This window comes from Amphibalanus amphitrite, unplaced genomic scaffold (genome assembly GCF_019059575.1).
Source record: "Amphibalanus amphitrite isolate SeventyFive unplaced genomic scaffold, NRLGWU_Aamphi_draft 000029F_arrow, whole genome shotgun sequence".
Classification (NCBI taxonomy): domain Eukaryota; kingdom Metazoa; phylum Arthropoda; class Thecostraca; order Balanomorpha; family Balanidae; genus Amphibalanus; species Amphibalanus amphitrite.
The window spans coordinates 435,483-456,643 of NW_024881525.1; the positions used below are offsets into that span (position 1 = coordinate 435,483).

Consider the following 21,161-nt stretch of genomic DNA (forward strand, 5'->3'; position numbering starts at 1 on the left):
GCTTGCAAAAGTGGAAGAGTCTAGACATTCCACAGACGGCCAGACATAGGTAGCTTTGAAGCGTCGCTTCCCTGGAATACATTGAACCACCCAATTCATCAGTTCAATCCTCAGTCGTGACCGGGTCCCAGATGTGTCGTTCCTCACCACGATCTTCCACTCAAGGGTCCTCTGTTCCTCCTCGGAAGCGGCCTGTCGGCTGTGCTGTTCCGACGACCGGCGCTGGCAGGGTGACGGGTCATGTGCGGCGGGCGGGTCACGTGATCAGGGTCGCCGGGGTCGAGTTGGACGGCGGCGGAAGGGTGCACGGTTCACCGGAGGATGATGCCGCGCTCACCGACGGCCAGCTGGCAGCCGCGTGGGCGGTAGCAAAGGGAGATGGGTGGTGGGGAGACGTGGTACTGGGCGAGAGGGGGGGGGGCTGGGCGGGCGGCCGTGGTGGGGCACTGGGCGGAGCGGGTCGACGCTCGGCACGGGAACAGCGAGGTCAGACATTTACATCACCCCATCGCAAACAGCCGGTGTATACTGCATCACTTACAAAACCGTTCATTAGTGAATGGTGCGGCGCGAAACACTTGTCAAAGGGACAATACATCGAGCCCTGCGACTGGATTCCATTTGGGCGGATTGAGCGGAGGAATCCCCCCCCCCCCCCGAGACCCGAGCGATAGAGTCCCGCATGAAACTCAACTGTGTACTGTGAACCGTGGGATGCTGACTATGGTCTCTGCTGTGGAGTATAAAGAGACACTGGGTCGCCAGCTGGTCATGACGGTGGACGGAGTGAACTGTGGACTGTGCATAGACGATGTAGCGTGGTCAATATGCCTTACTGATACTAACATAAAATACATTACCGGTTTTAGCCATCACTCGCTGGAGCTTATTAGTCAGGGTCATGGCACAACCGCCAACGGGCAAAAACTGCGACGACTGCCGTCTGACCTGTGCTGACCCTGTAACCGGCAGTGGGGCCTCTCGTGCGACAAGGACCGGCGTCTACACGCCTCCACAGTCATCTGCGTGGCCATGCTGCTGGGGGGCATCATGTTCGCGCCATTCGTCGACAAGGTATGACACCGCGTGTCGTGTCGGGCATGCCTGGCGCCCTTGCTGGAGACTGGTTTCGGAGTTGACTAGCTGCAGCTGCAGATAAAAGCGTTTAAAAGACCTTCAGTAAAATGATTTAATTGGCTAGCCTCCTACTGGGTACGGAAACGAGGTATTTTTCGCTTCCAAATGAAGGCGGATTTTCGCTTTTACGTTTTCTTTCGCAGGGACCAGAGAGTCAGTGGTTACACTGAATGCCTTGTTACGTTTTGCACCGTTTTGCAGGTGCCATCACAAACCATATTTGCAAAACTTCTCTGTACGAGCGATAATTGAATCGTTGCAAGGGAGCCATATAGGTAGTGCTTGCTTCATCTGATTAAAAATGCCATTCTCTAAATGCAAATGCATCACCTGCAGAGCGATAACTAATTCCCACTGCCCTGGTTAAACATAACGGCAATGAAATATTGGCTGCACAATTTATTTGTCATGCGATCACTTTTGACAACAGACTTACATTCAGTGTCCTTAGCGTGAAGAAATAACCAGTTTCCTTAGCCAATTCATTATTGACAGCTGTTCTATCATGTAGAATGAAATTAATATGGTAGGTGCTCCTGAGATCAAGTCGTGCATATTCCGGCCTCCGGGGGCGATCGACCACAGCAGGCTTGTATAGGTGATAGACCGTCACCTTACAGCATTTCCACTCGTTTCCGGCTGTGTTTCAGCTGGGTCGTAAGACGCTGCTGATGATGTGCTGCGTCCAGAACACACTGCTGGCCATCGGAGTGACGTTCGTCGGCGACTTCAACTCGTACCTGGTCCTGCGCTTCCTGGCCCGGCTCTACATCGAGGTAAGATGAGCGGTTGACGGAGCTTTTGCAGTGGCACCTGAGTCGTGGCACGGCGTAGATAAGTTATGGCTGACATTTGTTAGTCTAATTTGTCTTCAGGCATCCTAAGTTTTGTCGTTACCACTTAAATCGTAAATAAAATAAAATACAAACGACGAACAGACTTGGCTTACGATGTCCAAACCCCTCATTTTTCGCACTATCTCATTTAACCCGCGCGGGGCTGGGGGGGTAAATTTTACCCCCCCTCGCGAATTTTTGCGATATCTCAAAAACGGCGGCGCGCAGCGCCGCCAAACTTTCAGTACCTTTTCTTACATCAATTTGACACGTTCCCTGAAAATTTGAGCGAAATCCGTCGGAAAATTTTTGAGAAATTGACGTTTTAGTGACGTCATGTTCGCCATTTTCGCCTCAAAAACGGCAAAAGTTCAAACGCCGCTAACATCTTCATTTTTAAAGGAATCAAGACGTAACAAAAAAGGTTATACGTAATGTTACTTTGTCTATCAAATGGCTATCTCGGTTTTTTGAAAATATTGGATTTTGGCCTAAATTTTATCAAAAAACTGACTTTTTTGGGAAAATCATTATAAAATCCAAAATTTTGAGTCTATCGAACAAAACCGGAATATATGTCAGAGGAGAGGTCTATGTGCACCTACATACCAAATTTTAGAAGAATCGGTTCAAAAATGTGGGAGTTATTCAAAATTTTATGACGTCACGACACACAAATTTTTTGAAAAATGACTTTTTTGGAAGTTCTAGACCTCGTACGGAAACAAAAGTAGCACCATTCGATTCGCCGTGAAAAACTGCATCAGATAGACACCTTTTTAGGCCTTAACAACCAACTTCAAAATTTGACCTCACTTGACCTGACCTTGACCTGACCTCGACCTGAAATTCATCCAGAGGTGGTCCATATCACTTATTGAGTGTGCCTATTGAATTCTATGAGTAAAATGACCCATAAAACATGTGTCGCACATGCCCTTTTCTATATTTTGTTTTTTGGTGACCTGACCTGACCTGACCTGACCTTGACCTTGACCTCTGAATGATATTGTATGCAACGAATATTGTCTTGGTAGCCTAAGAACACGTTTTGGGCGATCAGTCTCAGTCCATGACTCCATTCTTCGGCAACTACGGTGCAAGGCCGATACTGTAGAAACTTGCAATTTGTACCCTTGACCTGACCTTGACCTTGACCTCAAACTTTAAATTAAGTACATGATTTTAGTAGTTCGTGATAAGAGCTTTCGATTGGCGTTTGAATTTTCCAAATCGGACCATTAGTTCGGGAGATAACAGGGGGGGGGTAAAATTTACCCCCCCCCCCCCAGCCCCGCGCGTTCGGCTGGAGACCCCAGCCCCGCGCGGGTTAATGGTCGGTAGCGACCAACTCCAAGTAATCTTCAACCCCGAATAAAACAGTCTAGATCGGTGGCTCGTCGCCCGTCACAGTCCTACGTCCTCGTTTAGATGACGCTGTGCCCCCGGCCTGTCTCAGGGTGTGGAGGTGGGCGTGCTGGTGCTGGCCGTGGAGCTGGTGCCCGCCAAGAACCGGCCGCTGGCGCCCTTCATGCTGTTCGTGGCCTACTCCCTCGGCCACTGTCTGCTCCCCGTGCTCGCCTACTTCTTCAAGAGCTGGCGGTACTTCCAGCTGACGATAGCGCTCGGGTCGGCTGTGCTCATCCCAATCACCAGGTGAGGGAGCCAGGAGAGGACACAATGTGACGAGGGCGCTGAAATGATCCGTCCACGGTCCAGCCTACCCTCTGCCGACTGGGCATGAATGACCATTAGATTCTTGCCATGGAATGTATGATATCAAATGTAATGCATCTACGTTATGCACAAATAAAAAAATAATTATCGTTAGTTGGCATACGGTGACGATAGGAACTTGAATCCCACAACCGATGTAATGAATTCAATTCAACTGCACTTTAGACTTCGTTGCGGTTATGAAAACGCTTGCACTGATTTCATATATATTTTTTTTCTCTCTCTCTCTCTCTCTCTCTCTCTCTCTCTCTCTCTCTCTCTCTCTCTCTCTCTCTCTCTCTCTCTCTCTCTCTCTCTCTCTCTCTCTCTCTCTCGTACGCTCCAGTCTGATCGTGCCCGAGTCGCTGAACTGGCTAGTGTCCTCCGGGCGACACAAGGAAGCCGAGAAGATAATTCGCCGGGCAGCACGACTCAACGGTCTCCAGCTGCCGGACAACTTCAGTTTGGACGAGATGGACGACCAGGACAAGACGGACGATAAAAAGGAGCCCGCCGGTGAGTCACGCGAGGGGAATTTTCGTGACTCCGTTCAAGGTGATGTCACTGATAGGCAAAGTGTTTTGTGTGGTCTATCGGTCTGCAGCGTGGTGCAAAAGGGTCATTGGCCGCATGGAAATGGCTCATCCAAGGCTCAGCCTGAAATCACGTATTGCACACTGCACAGGGTATATTGAATTAGGGTATTGTACGGCTTCTGTCCTGTGGTTATTGGAAAATTTGGTAAGTGCATACGACCAGTCGTAGTTGCCTTATCGTGACTTTTTCTGACTCATAATGCAAAAGTCAAAAACGCAGGGCCTCGTCTAACATGTTAACTGGGGGGGCAATTGCCTCCCCAGTCGAGCGGATTGCCCCCCCAGTGGCCAACATTTGCCCCCCCAGTCAACACGTGAACTTCTCACAAAAGTACCTCATCTGCAATACGTTTTTGCCAGGAGTGAGGAGTCTTACATGGATTTAACGAGAAATATAAAATAATTTGTTCAATAACTGTTCATGGCTACGGGAAAAGCCAGAGGTTTGTGATTTTCAGAGCTGAGAGCGTCAAGTAGCAAATTGTCAATTAGCAGCTGGCCAGTGACCCAACTCGTGTGTGCCCCCCCCCCCCCACACACTCAATCAAACGCCCAACACGTATGTTTATCATTGTCTGGTGAGGGGGTAACACAATGTTAACCCGCGCCGGGCCGGTGCTCCGCTACTTCCGCGCCGGGCCGGGGGTGTCTGAACACCACCACCCCCCGTCTAACTCCGCTCCTGGGTCACGTAGCGACACGCGGTAAGCGGCATTCGAAAGAACGTCAAATATAATGACGGAAACACTTCAGTCATTTTTTAGGTCAGGTCAAAGGTCATATCGCCAGAGGTCATCAAAAGTCAAAATTTGTAATTTAAAAAAAAAAAATTGGAAACTGCCAACGGCTAACTCTGGAACCGATAGAGTTACAGCGCCGCTGAAAAGCCCATTCGAAAGCTCTTTTAACGCTCTTTCGCCGGTGTGTCCTCAGATTTGACATCAGGTCAACGGTTTAGCCTCCAGAAAAATGCTTTTCTGCAAAAACTTTTGACTCAAGGAAGTGACATTTATTTTGCCAGCATCGTGTTGCTCTTGTCGAGACGCGTCGAATTAACTATAATTTGACGTTGAAAGGTCATTTTGAAAATTTGACCTCAGGTCAAGGTCATGACCTGACTGGAAAAGGTCATGTTGCATATCAGTCGATCCGTATCGTGAAGCTGAACACATCTGCGGTGTTTTCATCGCTCTAGCATGTCTCTATCAAAAGTTATTGTCAAAAAACTAATGGGACCTTTTCTGATCTGATATGACCTCAGGGTCATAAGGACAGGTCACGGGTGCCATTTTTCGGTTCAGCTTGTCGAGTTTACCTGTAACACAATGTTTGAGAGTGTTTGGAATGGCATTCGTCCAAAAAGGCGCCCTTCAATTTTATCCTATTAACTAATAATGGAGAGGTCGCAAAATTGACCTGACGTTAGGTCACGGATATCAAAATTCCGAGAGATCCATTTTTTTATATACCTACTGTAACTCTCATTAATTGCTGAAAGTTTTAAGGTGATCGTTCGGTCGGTGCAGCTGTGACGCGGATTCTAACTTTTTCTGAGGTGAGGTCACTTGACGCCGTTTCTGCGAAAAACTGCAGGGTAACCCCCTTCCAAAATCCCCCGGCCCGGCGCGGGATGAAAAATAAATTTAAAAAAGAAATTTGTTAAAAAATCATGGTCTCAGGGCTGTGACGAAAAACAAGTGGCCTAAATCCGGTGAGAAAACAGGATTTGGGGGTACCCTAGGTTTGGCTCTTTCAGTCTCTGCCCCCCCAGTGAAAATTCCTTAGACGAGGCCCTGCAAAAACGCTCACAAGACGTTATTGCCAAGAGTCAGGTACGTATTGCACACAAGTCTACACTCAAAATCGACCGCGTTAGTTGAACATGTTTGATGAAAGTGGTAACCATTAGCTAGTTACGTCTTATCGGCATCACATCCCAACAAACCTCTCCAGTCATTCAGCTAGACAGATTGCCACTGCCAGGTAGGTTGTACCGCACAACACTAGTGCATTGCGGTACAGCATCAAGCCATTCTGGAAGGAGACGCATCACCGGCGTAAAACTCATGACTGACGCCAACGTGAAAGTTTGACAATGAAACGTTGAAGAATGTCTAAGCAATGACTGAGCTGTATGAAGGCGATGAAAGGAAACGACATAGTTCATGAACATGCGGGCGATTCGCACAAAAACGCAATGGGAGCAAGCCGACGTCAAACGGGCCACCAAGTCATGATCGACATGCCACTCAGGGGCGGATCCAAGGGGGGGGGTCACATGGGTCATGGCCCCCCCCCCCTTGAGGCCCGGGGGCCCAAAGACCTGCCAGGGGCACCACCGGCCTATCAGGGGTATCACAGTCCTGACAGGGGCACCACAGGACCGCCAGGGGCACCACAGGCCTAGCAGGGACACCACGGGCCTGGTGCCCCTGGGCCCTGACAGGACTGTAACGCCCCTGACAAGCCTGAAGTGTCCCCGGCAGGCACGTGGTGCCCCTGACAGGCCTGAGGCGCCCCTGCAAGGCCGGTGGTGCCCCTGGCAGGTCTGTGGTGTCCATGGCAGGCCGGTGGTGCCCTTGCTAGGCCTCTGGTGCCCCTGACAGGCTTGCAATGCCCCTGGAAGGACTGTGGTGCCCCTGGGCCCTGACAAGCCTGAGGTGCCCGGCCATGACAGGCTCGTGGTGCCCCTGACAGGCCAGTGGTGCCTTGCTAGGCCTGTAGTGCCCCTGGCAGGCCTCTGGTGTCCCTGACAGGCTTGCGGTGCCCTTGGAAGGACTGTGGTGTCCCTGGGCCCTGACAAGCCTGAGGTGCCTGCCATGACAAGCCTGACAGGCCCGTGGTGCCCTTGTTAGGCCTGTGGTGCCCCTGGCAGGCCTCTGGTGCCCTTGCTAGGCCGCTGGTACCCCTGCGCCCGGAGAGGACTGGTGCCCCTGAAAAGCCTGAAGTGCCCCTCGGCAGGCCCGTGGTGCCCCTGACAGGCCCAAGGTGCCCCTGCGAGGCCGGTGGTGCCCCTGGCAGACCTCTGGTGCCCCTGGCAGGTCTGTGGTGCCCCTGGCAGGTCTGTGGCGCCCCTGGCAGACCTGTGTTGACTGGTGCCCCTGCTAGGTCGCTGGTGCCCCTCACAGACTTGAGGTGCCCCTGGGCCTTGACAAGCCTGAGATGCCTGTCTATGACAGGCTCGTGGTGCCCTTGATAGACCAGTGGTGCCCTTACTAGGCCTGTAGTGCCCCTGGCAGGCCTCTGGTGCCCCTGCTACCCCTGCGCCCGGAGAGGACTATGGTGCCCCTGAAAAGCCTGAAGTGCCTCTCAACAGGCCCGTGGTGCCCCTGACAGGCCCAAGTTACCCCTGCGAGGTCGGTGGTGCTCCTGGCAGGCCTCTGGTGCCCCTGGCAGGTCTGTGATGCCCCTGGCAGGCCTGTGTTGACTGGTGCCCCTGCTAGGCCGCTGGTGCCCCTCACAGGCCTGCGGTGCCCCTGGAAGGACTGTGGTGCCCCTGCCCCTAGGGGTGCTCATGGGCCCAACAGGCCCGTTGTGCCCCTGTCGTGTATACTTGCTAGACCTGTAGTGCCCCTGCTTCCTGGCAGGCCTGTGGTGCCCCTGGCGGGCCTGTAGCGCCCCTACAAGGCCGTAGGTGCCCCTGACAGGTTTGTGGTGTCCCTGGAAGGACTTTGGTGCTCCTGACAAGCCTGAAGTGTCAAGGACAGACCCTTTAGACGCCAGGGTCAAGTTCGTCGGACTGACAACGATTCGCTTACCTGATAACGTTCCTGGTAAGTAGGGGAGAGTGGGGCAAAGCGGCCACCCGGGGCAAAGCGGCCATCCATCGTTTTAGCCCTCCACAGCTGGCGTCAGTTCCAATTTATGATTTCCAATTATACTTCTCTTTGCGGTCGTTCGAATGAGCCAGACCGGGGTTTCAGGCCCATCGCCATTGTTCTGTGAAACACGGAAAAGCATTTCTTGCCAGGTTACCAATTATGTTTACAATTTTTAAATGTTATTTTATTCCATAACCGTTTGGAATTTTTATAAGCGTTTTTGTCCATGCATTGCGTGGTTATCGTACATGCCTTCTACCAATTTTAATGCTTTTTACCCCACTAATAGCTGAGCTGGAATATTTTTGTCTCGGACGGTATGCGCGGGGCAAAGCGGCCGGGGCAAAGTGGCCAGCCCCCAATTGGCCATAAGTTGTTTCCATCTGGATAAAAACATTATTTATATTCAAAAATGTCGTCATGCATTCATCTTGGCCACTTTTCGGTTACATGAGTTACCAAATTATGCAATTAAATGTTTTTCCAAGAAAATTCTTTCTTTGTTTAGCAATAGGTGGGAAGATAACAAAGTAAACATCCATCTTCCCTTAACCCTTGTCACCATCAAATACCCTAGTCGTGCATGAGGCAACTATTCTGTTTCTCATATCGGGACTTAAGAAGTCGCCAGTGGCCGCTTTGCCTCAGGGATGGGGCAAAGTGGCCAATATGCTATAGGTTTAAAGCTTTGTAAATATCTCCCATATGTGAACGCCTTTGGAAATGAAACGCAGTTGGAATAAAAGACAATTTAATAGGGATCACATTGGTATAGAAAGAATCTTTCCAAGTTTAAAAATCAAGCGTCGGCATCGTTAGAAACGTTAGGGTGGCCGCTTTGCCCCACTCTCCCCTACTCACTACTCAGCGTCCACAACATATATACACATACTAGCACATTCATATATACTTGCTTACAATTGGTGAATGTGGTTGTGGCTAAGAGTTAAGATACTGACTAAAAATAGAAAATAAAAAGAAAAAAAACTGAAAATGGGGGCACCACCAAAATGAAGTGGACGAAATCCGTTGAGTTTTTAATTTTGGGTATAGGTAGGGGCACCACTTCGATTCATGACCCTCCCCTTGGAGTTTTCCTGGATCCGCCCCTGATGCCACTCGCAGTAAGGCCGACAACCAGCCAGGGGCGGAGAATTGTCATAATCCCAGGGGGTGCTTTTCTAGCATCTGGCGAATGGAAGCTTCGAATTCTTGCGTAGAAAAGCATATGTAGGTACGTTTTCCCAGCAGCATCACTCTCCTCGTGGCTTACGCAATGCAGTTTGTGTCTCAGACGTAAGTTAAGCACCCCTGGAGCACTATTGCACGGTGACTTTTGAATTTCAGGGGGTGCTCGAGCACCCCCAAAACCCCTAATTTTCCACCCCTGCAACCAGCCCCCTTCCGTATCGCTCGCATTCGGCATTGTGTTGTTTCGCTCTGCGCTTCTAACATAATTAATGCTTACGTAGCATCCACTCCGCTAAGCTCTGCCATGCCTCATAGCCGCAAATCACCGTTTATTTTTTACATTTTTTGTTTTTGGTCTGTTCCTTTCCTAATCGTTTATCTCTAACAATGCCTTTTTTCAACGAGAAACTGATTCACCAATGCAAAAACTTTCTCAATTTTCGTGGTCTTCCATCCATTGCTCACATCCATCCTCCCACGTAGGAACCAGCACTCCTATAGCGCCAGGCCTCCGCGTGGCGCATGCCGTCGCGATATAACCACCACCGGCCCTGCTGTCTCAGTGCCAGCCGGGGCGAGTTTCCGACAATAATTCCGCCGTTTTGTGGAGCGGACTCCGTCAGCCTGACGTGCCGGGGTCCCATCAGTCGCCGGTGTCGTGTCCGACGGCCGCCTGTCGTGGTTACTCCGCGTGGCCGGGGCTCCGTCGTGGTTACAGCACGTGCCGTCCAGTGCGCCCCTGATTCTCCGGCGACACGCGCACTCGCCCCGCCGAGCCGGTGGAAACGGCCTTCCTGTTCTTAGCGATAATGGTCTTCCGAGTTAGCGTGGTTAAAATCCAAATGTTTGGGAGGGAATGTTAGGCGCACTGCTTCAATTCAGGGTCATGTCAGCTGAATAGGTCTCAGATCACGGTGCCTTGGTGATGGGCTCTGGCTGTCGGCAAATAGGTTTGCAGACATTACAACAAACAGGGCTATTGGCTGTCATACCTAATGCACCCTGCTTTGGTAATGGTGCTCCTTATGATGTTTGTCTTTAGCAGCCTATTGCGTCTTGAACCACGAAAGAATTATTACATGGTTCACTAACTTTCAGTGGTAACCCTGATGACCTCCATTGACCTCGGGTGACCTCTGTTAGCAGGCTCTCAGGCGGCCCACCGTCTGCAGCGGCGGGTCACCCAGATGAACGGCCACGGGCGCTCCAAGCAGGGCGCCGGCGACTTCATGCAGCACGAGATACACGCCCACCTGGGCCACTGGTCCAAGCTGGCGGACATGATGAAAAACCACCAGCTGCGCAAACACTTCTGCATCGTCTCCTATGTCTGGTGAGGCCGGAGGAAACGTCTTAATTAATTTTTTGACGCCATGCTAGTTATTTTATTTGAGCGACTGAGCCTTCACCGACCGCATTTGGAATCATCCCGATATAAACGATTTGGTTGAGAAGTGTGGATTATGTCACCACCAGAAAATGAAATTCGCCAATCGCTAGATCGCTAATGTCTGGCTGTATAAAACGTCCATTGTCTATTAGCTTCCCCTCCCCGGTATGCCTTAGTGCAGCCGGGAAGCAAACTTTAAAAAAAGTCCATTGTCTGCTATTGCGTCCCGGCTCTGCTTTGAAAAGCTTGCTACAAGTTTTCACTCGTTCTTTTTATCACTGCCAGTTTTTGCATTCATGTCAGGAGCCAAATGGTCATGACAGCTAATCATGTATCATGTCGACGAATTTTTGTTTTGCTCAGCACCAGTGCCGGGGTCCTGTCAGATGCCAACAGGCATATTGTGGGATGTCTACCTTATACCCTGTGCTTATACATACATACCTATGTACACCTCCGTCATACCTTTGCGTGAAATTCAAATATCTTGCGATTGTCAAGCATTGGAAGTTGGAACCGACACATACCTACCTACTTACCTAGTGCTGCTATCAGGTCCCGTTTCGGCTTCCCGTGCCTATTTTAGGTGACAGAATTGTATAAACTATAAACTGAACAGGAATGCTCGAACGTGACTAAATAACCATCGTTTACATTTGCAGACCTCATGCTCCACCGTCGTTTGTCCACAGGGCCGTGGTAGGATTCCTGTACTTTGGCCTGACGACGAGCACGATGGAGTCCAAGGGGAACGTGTACCTCAACTACGGCCTGTCGGGCGTGGTAATGATCCCCGCGTGCGTCTCCGTCTTCCTCATCCTCCGCAGGTCAGTCGACAGTCATCACAGAGAGCTCAGGTCTGAGTTCAGTACGCTCAACGGGCAATCATTTAGACAAGCACATGGACTATGGAGATGCGAGAGATAATGTCAGTGTTGAGTACGGCGTCAGCACGTCATCCAGTAAAAACTCATTATGATTGACTTCAATCATCTGTGTATGTAGGTACATATATAGGACTAGCGGTACTTTTGAGTTTTGCCACCTGCTCCTCGCACAATTGTATACCTAAACAGCATATATGCTGTATATATATATATATATATATATATATATATATATATATATATATATATATATATATATATATATATATATATATATATATATATATATATATATATATATATATATATATATATATATATATATATATATATATATATATGCATATATAATATACATATATGCATATATAGCCGCCTCACGTGTATCGTCAACATCGTATCTTGTTAACGACTTCCCTGAAAAAAAAAAACTGGACGTTTAAAAAAAACGTTTAAATCCACAGTACTCTACAATCTAAGAGTACTGTGTAACACCTCACTACGAGTAACACCTCACTGACTACAATCTGCCACCGTTTTGTCTGCAGGTTCGGCCGCAAGAAGCCCATCATGGCCATGTTGTTCGGGTGCGGGCTGTCGGTGATCGGCTCCACGCTGTGTCCGCTTCAGTCAGGTCAGTTCACCGTGCAACGGTACAAAGTCGGCTCTGTGTCCTCTGCCTGACTCATCGGAGTTTTAAACGGCAGCCGACGATAATTGGTCGATAATCATGCTCATCTGTATGTGCAGTTTTAGCACCAGCTGCATTCTCTGTGAATCAGAGGCAGGGGCTGGGTTTTGTCCTCGCCTTTGTCTGTTCTTCAACCCACGGTGATCACCGGTGATTATCGGTGGCATTATTTTTGTTTCTGTAACGAGTAACGACTGCTAATGAACACGAATGGATCTGATCCATGTGCAATGCATTGTGCAGTGACCAGATATAATGGATAACTGTCCCATCATAAAGCTCATTGGTTTGGAGCTGCCGTTTTCTGCTCTCTCGCGAGTGGTGCTTCGTCGGCTACAATATACCAAATGCTTTTGAAACTTTCGACAAGTAACAACTGACAACCGCCGACTGACCCGTGATTCTGTGGCACCCGCAGCGGACGGCACGGACCTGTACCCTCTGTACCTGCTGCTCAAGATGCTGTCCAAGTACACTACGTTCTCGGCGCTAGTCTCGATCCGGCTGCTCATCATCGAGATCTTCCCCACCCCGGTGCGAGGCAGCCTGGTCGGCCTGACGGCCATGTTCGGCCTGCTCGGCTCCGGACTCGGCTACTACTACTCGGTCATGGTGAGATGTTGGGAGCTGTCGGAGAGGTCAGACGACGCTGGCTAGGAACTTAAAACGAAAAGGGGAAAACCACCGCCGTTAAAAAGGGTAAATGGCAAAACAATTACCAGACAGGTATGCAATCAGCATTCTGGGGTTGTACGAAAGTGGGAAGCAACGGTACCAAAATGTCGCAGTCTTACGCACCCTTTTGCTAGGTCTTCTGCTCTGTCACCTTGCTTTGAATGTATCCGGTATATATTTTGATTTTATCTGTATTCAGGACTAGAATAGACGATATGCAGGGCTTGTTGCGCTCGTCCTGACCTCTATCGCCAACCGAGAACTTCTGGTTAACGGCAGATTTTCTCTCCACATTTAGTGAGCTGTTTTGTAAGATAAAACATCCAAAACCACATGTCGTACAATCTACAAAGATGCCGAGAACACCTTAGATTCTCGTTCAGCCCCGTCCTCTGACACCTGATCTGTGCTCCACCGGCAGCTGGCGTTCTCGCGGTACGTGGGTGTGGCGGCCGGCTGCCTGGCGCTGGTCGCCGCTCTGCTGTGCCGCCTCCTCCCCGAGACGTCCAACCGTCCGCTGCCCGACACCATCCACGACGTCATGGAGGCCTACCGGGACGTGTTCGTCAACATGCTCAGCATGATGGGCGGCGTCGGCGGAGGACCCGACGGCTCCGGCTCCGGCGGCGGCGGACAGGCGGAGAACGGCCGCGCCGCCAAGGGATCGCAGAGGAAGAGGGCGTCGGTGCAGAAGGCGCCGCTGGCAGAGCCAGAGGAGCACGCGGCCATGTTGACGGACAGGGAGCAGCCGAGCGGGTCGCGCAGAGCGAGCAAGGCGCCGGCCTGGACTCCCGACGTCTGACGAAGAAATGGGGTGGAAGAGAGCGTGCAGAGACAGCGTCGAGAATGGACAGTCCCTGACGCAGAGTGAGAAGGTGCTCAGAGACAGATATTCTGACTCTCATTCGAAATATTAAAACTGTATATAAGTAACTTAGACATGGGTGAGACGATGTTAAGTGTCAAGAAGGCCTCATGACAGTGCCTGGATGATGAATCTCCCTTCACCGATATCAATCAGCCAACTCGATGCCTTTACACGCGGCAAGAGCAGAAACTAACGATGGTGGATGACTGTTGCTCGGCGATTTCTGCTCTGAGGAGTGCACAGCAGAACTCGAGTGTCGACATGGTAGCGTGCGAGTGCCATATATTTCATATCGTGCATCAGCGTCGCACAAGTGTGAGTGCTGTAATTGCAATCGCAGAGCAGCTAGGCCAAGCAGTGGCCCTTTCGTAGGCAGAGTCTAGTGGAGCTAATATCCGCCTCTGAAGGAGCCGACATTGAATGTTCGTGATGATAAGTGCCCATATCTTTAAAAAAAGACTATAAGTATCCGTGTCCGAATTTCCAAACAAAGGAAACATGACAAAGTCAAGTGCGTGTCATTTATACAAACTAAGCTGCACATTGGCCGAGGCGAGGTTTCTCAGATAGAACATATCGCATGGTGGACTTTCAAAGCTCTTTTCCCATTTAATCCCACTCTTTTCCCCCATTTAATCCCCTCAAAGTTAACCAGTAAATGACTCGATAAACATTAACCCAGTAAAATGACCCAATGCACATTTTACCGACAGAGGGTCTTCTCATTCAATCACTGTATGAAAGCGAAATATTTTAAAGTGATGAGTGCAAGAACATTGCGCACATGCGAGTTTTCGTGCGAGGAATTGACCCTAGGCCGTTTAATCTGTTCATCATATGTAGTTTTGCGAGTGTAGCCAGATGAGCAAGATGTAATGAAGTGCCTACTTTGTTGTGCGCCGGTAGACGCCGGTAGACGCACCCTGTGCAGCTCTAAGCCTACGTAAGGCGATGTACGATGTAAGAAGCATCGTCGATGGCCAGATGGCCACTAGGACAGATGGTACCCATAAGAATGCCTTACGCACCATACAACTGCGGGTGACCCTCGCGGGATGTCGCCAAGGCACCTATGTCAGTGGCAGCGGTTTCTTGTGGTTGAACCGCAACAGAACGATGATCGAAAGGTCTGTGACCTTTGTCTGCTGTAAAATGGCGTGTTTTGTATGCAGTGTTGACCTGGATATCGATGAATACATAAGGTTTAGACAGCTCTTAAGCACCTACCCCAACGGCCAGTTCCAGCTTGCTATGAACGTGGGCGACAAAAAAAAAAAAACGTATCTGAAATCATAGCTCCTAAGACGATACAAATAAACCTCTATTTCTCAATTGCGAACAGCGTCAAACAAGCTTACTGTATCGATAATATTTATATATTTATCATAAATACCTAGGCAATATGTATGCGTCCTCAAAATAACATTCAACCTTCCGCAGACTAGAACAGCCACAAATGTCCTATGGTTGTAAATGTATAACAAAGTTACCCACCTCTCAGCTACTGGAGAACTTTTTCACCTTCTTCAGACACTCGTCGGCCATCCCCTGGGCCTCCGTGTCGCCGTTGCGGGTGGCCCGCCGGTGGGCGGCGGCGCAGCTCCGGCGCGCCTCCCTGGCCATGCCCTGCTGCAGCCTCACCATACCCAGGTTCACCTGGATGGTGGCCAGCTCGGCGAGGTCCAGCTCCTCTGCCAGCCGCGCGGCGCGCTCCAGCCGCTCGGCGGCCACCTCGACATCTCCACAGAGCAGGTCGAGCGTGCCCAGGTCACTGAGCAGTACCACCGACTGTTCGGCGCGCTCGCCGCCCACTCGCACACAAGCCGCCAGCGCTTGGGCGGTCAGCTCGCGCGCCCGGTCGTACTGGTGGCGGGACCGCAGGAAGCGCGCGTACCAGTCCACCGACATGCCCCAGAGGCCGAGCGTGTCGGCGTCGGCGGCCGCCTCGCCTCCGGCCGCCGCGATCTTGCGCTGCTGCGTGTCGATGCAGAACTGGAAGCCGGCGTCGGCGCGCTCCCGGTCGCCGCTCGACGCGAACACGCTGGCCAGCTTGAGGCTGACTTCGACGAAGGCGTTGCTGTCCGTGGCGTCGGCCGCCAGGCGGCGCAGCAGCTCACCCAGCAGACGCTCGGCCTTGGCGAAGTTGCGCTGCTCGAACGCGATGTTGGCCAACAGGTCGTAGATGTAAGTGATGGCCGGGGTGTTGGCCTGCTCCTGCGCCACGCGCAATGAGAGGTGCAGCAGTCGCTCGGCCTTCTCAGGCTCTCCCTTCTGCGGAGGCAGGAAACAAAAAGTAGATTAAGGATACACGCATTAGCGCAAAATGTCATCGAACCACTGCAAAACATTCAATAATGGCCTTCAACATAATGTGGCTTTGAAACATGCTTCCAACAATTCGAAACATGTTCAAAAACGATATCCTACAATCATTGCAAGCACAGTGGGCCATGCATACCTGAAGAGAGAGGACAGCTAGCTTGATGGATTTGATTAGTTCACTGTCCTCTTCTTTCCGTTCCTCGTCCTCTAACTGGAGAATGGCTGCTGCAGCCGCAGTTACCGCTGTTGCCTTTTGAAGGCCAGACATAACGTTCCATTTTGTTTTAACAAGGTTTCTCTTCTCAAGCAAACAAGTTGCAATCCTCCTCAAGAAGTACTTCTTTTTCGTCAATATTTGAATATAATTTTCTTGACATCCTGGGGTAAATTGTTTTAACAGACTTCTTCTCAAGATGTTACGAATTAACATGCTTGTCGGAATCTTGCTATTCTGTTATAAGTTGTAGAATGTTTCGTCAGTCTGGACAACGGCACGAAATACTCTAGTCAATTCTGAAAAAAAAAATGACAAAAACGTTAGTCAGCGAAGTAAAATACTGCCCTATCTCTCTAGCGTTAGCCAGTCGGGAAAGCCACTTATAGAATAAGTTGACTCTATAGCTTGGCCTTTTCCAGACAAAAAGTACTTATGACCTTTGACGCACCTAAGGGTGACAAACACAGTGACACCAGAATCATGACTCCGTGATCATCTTCGGCAGGGTTGTAAGAAACTAGCCAATTACATTGAAGAATGAAGCCTTTGACCTTATCTCAGCGGTCACTGGTTGACTTGAGGTTTTAAAATCGGGTACCAGTCATTGCATCTGGGAAAGGAACACGTGGCCGTCTTTTTCCAGTAATCTCGCTCAAGTACGGGCGAAACGGCAAGGCGAGAGGGTCGCACCTGCCCCTCCCCCATGCCTCGGATGTAGAAACCGGATAGGTCGGTTCCGGCGAGGGTTAGGGGCGGGCTGGAGACGGCGACAGTCGAAGGCGGTACGGATGTTCCATTCATTAGTAACCTCGAACACGTGACGACACACTCAGGAGACGGCTCTGGGTTACGGCAGCTTCCTTCCACGCAATGACGTCCTCGGGTGTCGCCGGTTGTTACAGCCGTGAAAAGCCTCTCCGCCTCCACGTCAACCCTGTGCCTCAGCACTTGGCACACAGTGATCATATCTCCGCGGCGACCAGCTTTGCGGCTCTCCTCCGCACGTTCTCGATGCTCCTTTGGTCCTCCCGATTGACGAGCTCGCGTACTCTGGCGCGGCCGTACCATCCATCGCCCAGAAAACTGCAACTGCTGCTGCTTCGTCTAGGAGAATGAAGGATCGACAGGACGAGCAGTGCTGTGAGATCGCTGGGGTTATCTGCTCGTGGAACTCGAGCTGGTAGCCACCATGGATTAGGTATTCCTTCATGGTATTCCCTACATGGTATACTTCATCCATGTAGCCACCAAGGTACTCTACAAAAATCTGGTTCAGCCATGGGTCTTCTGTATATAATCATTGCATCGTTCCAGGTGTAGTGTCTTGCATTTTGCTATAGGTTGAAGGGCAGCTCCTGAGCACTCTAAAAGGGCATTTAGGTGTGCTTGGAGGGAGTATGATGCCCTGCCTTGTGCTGCAGTACATTGTTGTGCCATATGTGAACATCTTGATTGATGATTAAATATCACCCAGCATGTCAATTTAAACATTAATGACAAACAGGAATAGTCCTAACATTGTTCTCTGTAGTTTTTGGCTGGTCATGTCTGCCCACTCAGATCTTTGCCATTCTCAGACACCTTCTGCTGCCAATACATAAGGAGCATCTCCATCCAGTAATAGCTTACCATATACTTCATGGGCTTCAAGCTGCAGCTTCAGCAGCTTGAAGATAAATATACATCAGTGCCCAACTACAAAAACATAAGATTGTGACAGGTAGGCATTGGTATATCTAGGTATCTAGGTAATGAATTGTTGCCTACTGTTACAAACATGTGTACCTAATTTGATTTTTCATACCATTGCTGATGAAACCCAGCAATTGGATTGATGAAATAGGCATATCCAGACAAGATGATGGTGGACTAATCTGCTCAGTGAACTTCACAAGTTACTGTCATTGGCAAACACCCAATTCATGTAGGTAGGTGTGGCACTAATTATCACCATGCAAATAAACATACAGGATAGGTACCTTATCCCATGCCACACATATAGATAGAGATCAAGCGCTATGACACATCCAAAATTGAAATATAATTTTTGGTACTCCTGGGCAAGGCCAAGGGCAAGGCTATATACTCCTGGGCAAGGCTATATCAACGCTCCTGAGAGACAAAGACCAGTTTGAGTTGTACCAAAGATTTCAGACGGTATCAGTATTATTGGAATGGCGCAGCCGTATCAAATGTAAAACAAACCCCTTAGGTATGTAAAGAATACATAAAACTACATACAAATTTCAATTTGTTGGTAAATACCAGTGGTACCTAAATAGGTACAACAAATTTACCAAGTCGCAAAACAAAATGTGAGGCAACGAGTAAAGATCGAGCACTCCAAAGACTACACAAACTGGCACTGAGATCACATGCACACCCTAGCGGGAACGGCAGGATTGTTTTGTTTTCTTGGTTGTTTAACGACGCATCAGTCAGACTTGACTATTAGCGTCGGTTCTTCTTATTTGTCTTGCTGTTCTTCGGGGCTGGAAAGCCTGGCTAAAGCCAGTGGGTCATAATCGAGTCTGGGGAATGTGAGACAGGTATACCAGGAATTTAGGACTGACAGGGGCATGAAGGACATGGAGGATGGGATTTGGGAAAGAGGGAGTAGGAGTATGATGAGCTTCAACAATGTGAGATAACCATCTGTGTGTAGTATGTGTAATCATGAGGTCGTTCTGCTATAGTTGTTCTAGCAGTTGGGTTCTCCGAAGGTAATCACAGACTGCCTCTATGAGAACCGGATATTCATCACTCAACGGCAGGAACGGCAGGAATTGCAGGTCAAGGGTCAACGCGGGTCGACGGCAGGTCAAGCGGCAGGTGGGGTACTTACGTGCAACCGAAGTGCCACCTAGTGGCAACACGAAGAAGCTCAAGCTTTGCTTAGCAGATTGATCGACAGGTGGCAGTAGAATAGCATTTTGGCTATTTTGGCAGCAAGAAAGCAATAAACCACCGTCGCAAAAGTGAGCCGCAAATGCCGCAGTTTACCTTTTGTTTTGTAGTTTACGTTGAATGATTGGGGCGTGAGGAATAAGTGCGTGAGAGGGGAAGGAAGTGTGGCTTGGGGATAAGCTATTGATTGCTTAGTGTCACAACGCCGGAAACTGCTCTTGAAACTGCTCACATCTCAACTCATTGACGGGTAAGTCAAAGTGTGTTTTCATTCGCCCGAACCCGGGCAAGCTCAAGCACCCTGCCCTGAACTGGAACCGGTCTAACTACCTGCATCAACAAATAGGTAACAATAATAAAAAATCCCTTATTTCATTTTCAAGCCTTAACTTAGCCTATGCTTACACTTGAAGAGTTTTAGATCCCACTGTTTGCAGGTTTTTAAAATGTAGGTTTTTAATGTAGGTTGCAGCTCTTGTAATGTAGGTATCCACTGTAAATATTTACAGGCGCCTGGCATGCAGCGCTCTAAGTTAAAGCTTGCACGTCTAGTTAATGAACAATTAAATTGAAAAAGAGTGGCACTCAAAGTTAAAGTCAGCCAGCAAAGTGCGATATCACCTAACACTTGCACTTTTATCGTTGGGGGTTCGGATAGGCCTGATAGACTCACCGGTTGCCACTCTTCTGATTGGGGCTGCAGAGTTGATGACTCAGACTCTGACTTTGACTCTGACTTCCAAAAACTAACTCTGACTCCAATTCCAGGCAGAACTGTCAACTCCAACTCCAAGTCTGACTCCACAGCCCTGCCAAGTCTGTGAAGTTGATAGATTTTAGGAGACTCTGACTCTGGTTTCCAAAGTTGACTCCAACTCCAGTCAAAACTGTCCCCTCTGGATAAATCCACACACCGCAGCCCTGCTGTTATAGTCTCTGTTGAGTTCTTTGAGTTTTATGACATCAGAATAGTTTTGGAGCTATCTGGGCATTGGGAACTATGTTTAGAGGCCATGTAACACATGGCTGAGGCATATGTGATAAACACTCTTGAGACTTACAGCTGCAACATAGTGTTTGCCGGTTGGCATAAACTGAATGGTATCCCAAATGCGCAAATTTACTGTTATCTAATAAAGCTAGTCTGAAAATCAGAATCAACATCCAAAAACTCCTAAAAGTTGATTTCAAAAAAGTTCTAGCAGGTCCAGATAACCCTGACATTTAGGTCATTGATCTGGCCTGGAGGCTGGATGTCAGGCCAATGAGGTTGTGCCTTAAAATTGGGTTCTTTGGTTTCTGGTCATTACCAGCAACCCACTCATTTTTCTATGAACCTCCACCTTGATCGGGAGTTGAATGACCAAATACAAACTCTGGGAGGAAGTTCCATTGAACCCATTCACTCAACCCATATATGCTAGCTGCTGTTAAAATGCATGACTGGGAAGGGTTCACTTTCCTGAAATAAGTTTTTTTTTTGCAATGGTTGAATGGTTTTTGTCATTTGTGCTTAAATGATCAGAAAGTAATCATGTGCCCTTAAGGAAAAATCTGATATGCAACTTGTGAGACATCTGGAGGATATTAGTTCTTGTAAGTTTCATCTCCCTGTGAAGCTGCTCTGGCACTGAGGGTGTTACAAAGTTGCGACATCTGAGGACCGTGTGGATGTTCACTTATGATGTCATAGGTCTGACCTGCCCTGACCTGACCTGAAAATCAGACTTGTGACAGCTCAAGAAAAAAGTGAGCTCGCTCAGCTCAACTCCGTTTTATCCGCTCCCGCTCAGCTCCCGCTCAGTTTAACACGGCTCAGCTCAGCTCACGCTCCGCTCAAACCGGCTGTGCTCCGCTCACGCTCAGCTCAGCTCAGCTCAGTTTCCGCTCAGCTCAGCTCAGCTCAG

At 49.4% G+C, this 21,161-nt stretch overlaps 3 protein-coding genes across 15 annotated transcripts in view; 2 read left to right on the forward strand and 1 right to left on the reverse strand.

The window, feature by feature from the left end:
- Positions 1–15,019, forward strand: part of LOC122366137 (solute carrier family 22 member 8-like) — a 31,045-nt gene extending 16,026 nt beyond the window's left edge. For 2 of the 3 annotated variants that reach the window (XM_043338022.1, XM_043338008.1), the window contains exons 5-13: positions 973–1,074; positions 1,788–1,913; positions 3,433–3,629; positions 4,036–4,205; positions 10,441–10,630; positions 11,380–11,514; positions 12,123–12,208; positions 12,684–12,877; positions 13,362–15,019. In XM_043338022.1, coding sequence (XP_043193957.1) covers positions 973–1,074; positions 1,788–1,913; positions 3,433–3,629; positions 4,036–4,205; positions 10,441–10,630; positions 11,380–11,514; positions 12,123–12,208; positions 12,684–12,877; positions 13,362–13,742 — 1,581 coding nt within the window. In that variant the 3' untranslated portion in view covers positions 13,743–15,019. The remainder of the gene's footprint in view (positions 1–972; positions 1,075–1,787; positions 1,914–3,432; positions 3,630–4,035; positions 4,206–10,440; positions 10,631–11,379; positions 11,515–12,122; positions 12,209–12,683; positions 12,878–13,361) is intronic. The other variant, XM_043338014.1, reaches the window with a different exon arrangement.
- A 149-nt stretch (positions 15,020–15,168) lies between these two features.
- Positions 15,169–19,327, reverse strand: LOC122366158 (tetratricopeptide repeat protein 19, mitochondrial-like). 11 transcript variants are annotated; one of them, XM_043338135.1, is made up of 3 exons: positions 19,193–19,327; positions 16,267–16,643; positions 15,169–16,079 (listed from the first exon to the last, which is right to left on the reverse strand). In XM_043338135.1, exons 2-3 carry the CDS (start codon positions 16,558–16,560, stop codon positions 15,306–15,308), a joined length of 1,068 nt encoding a protein of 355 aa, XP_043194070.1. In that variant the 5' UTR covers positions 16,561–16,643; positions 19,193–19,327; the 3' UTR covers positions 15,169–15,305. The 11 variants fall into 11 exon arrangements, with proteins under 11 accessions (XP_043194070.1, XP_043194015.1, XP_043194022.1 ...); XM_043338080.1 differs by lacking the exon at positions 19,193–19,327 and adding an exon at positions 19,117–19,167; XM_043338087.1 differs by lacking the exon at positions 19,193–19,327 and adding an exon at positions 19,098–19,132.
- The window catches only part of LOC122366155 (retinoic acid receptor RXR-like), a 37,341-nt gene continuing 35,297 nt past the window's right edge, over positions 19,118–21,161 (forward strand). Inside the window, exon 1 of the mRNA XM_043338036.1 lies at positions 19,118–19,504. The gene's annotated coding sequence lies outside the window, so the exon portion shown is untranslated. The remainder of the gene's footprint in view (positions 19,505–21,161) is intronic.

Bases quoted from the DNA above. Each gene is read 5' to 3' on its own strand.
- LOC122366158 (XM_043338135.1), bottom strand. From the start codon at position 16,560: ATGTTAATTCGTAACATCTTGAGAAGAAGTCTGTTAAAACAATTTACC. The intron at 16,080-16,266 runs GTATGCATGGCC...CTGCCTCCGCAG, and splicing joins TAGCTGTCCTCTCTCTTCAG to AAGGGAGAGCCTGAGAAGGC.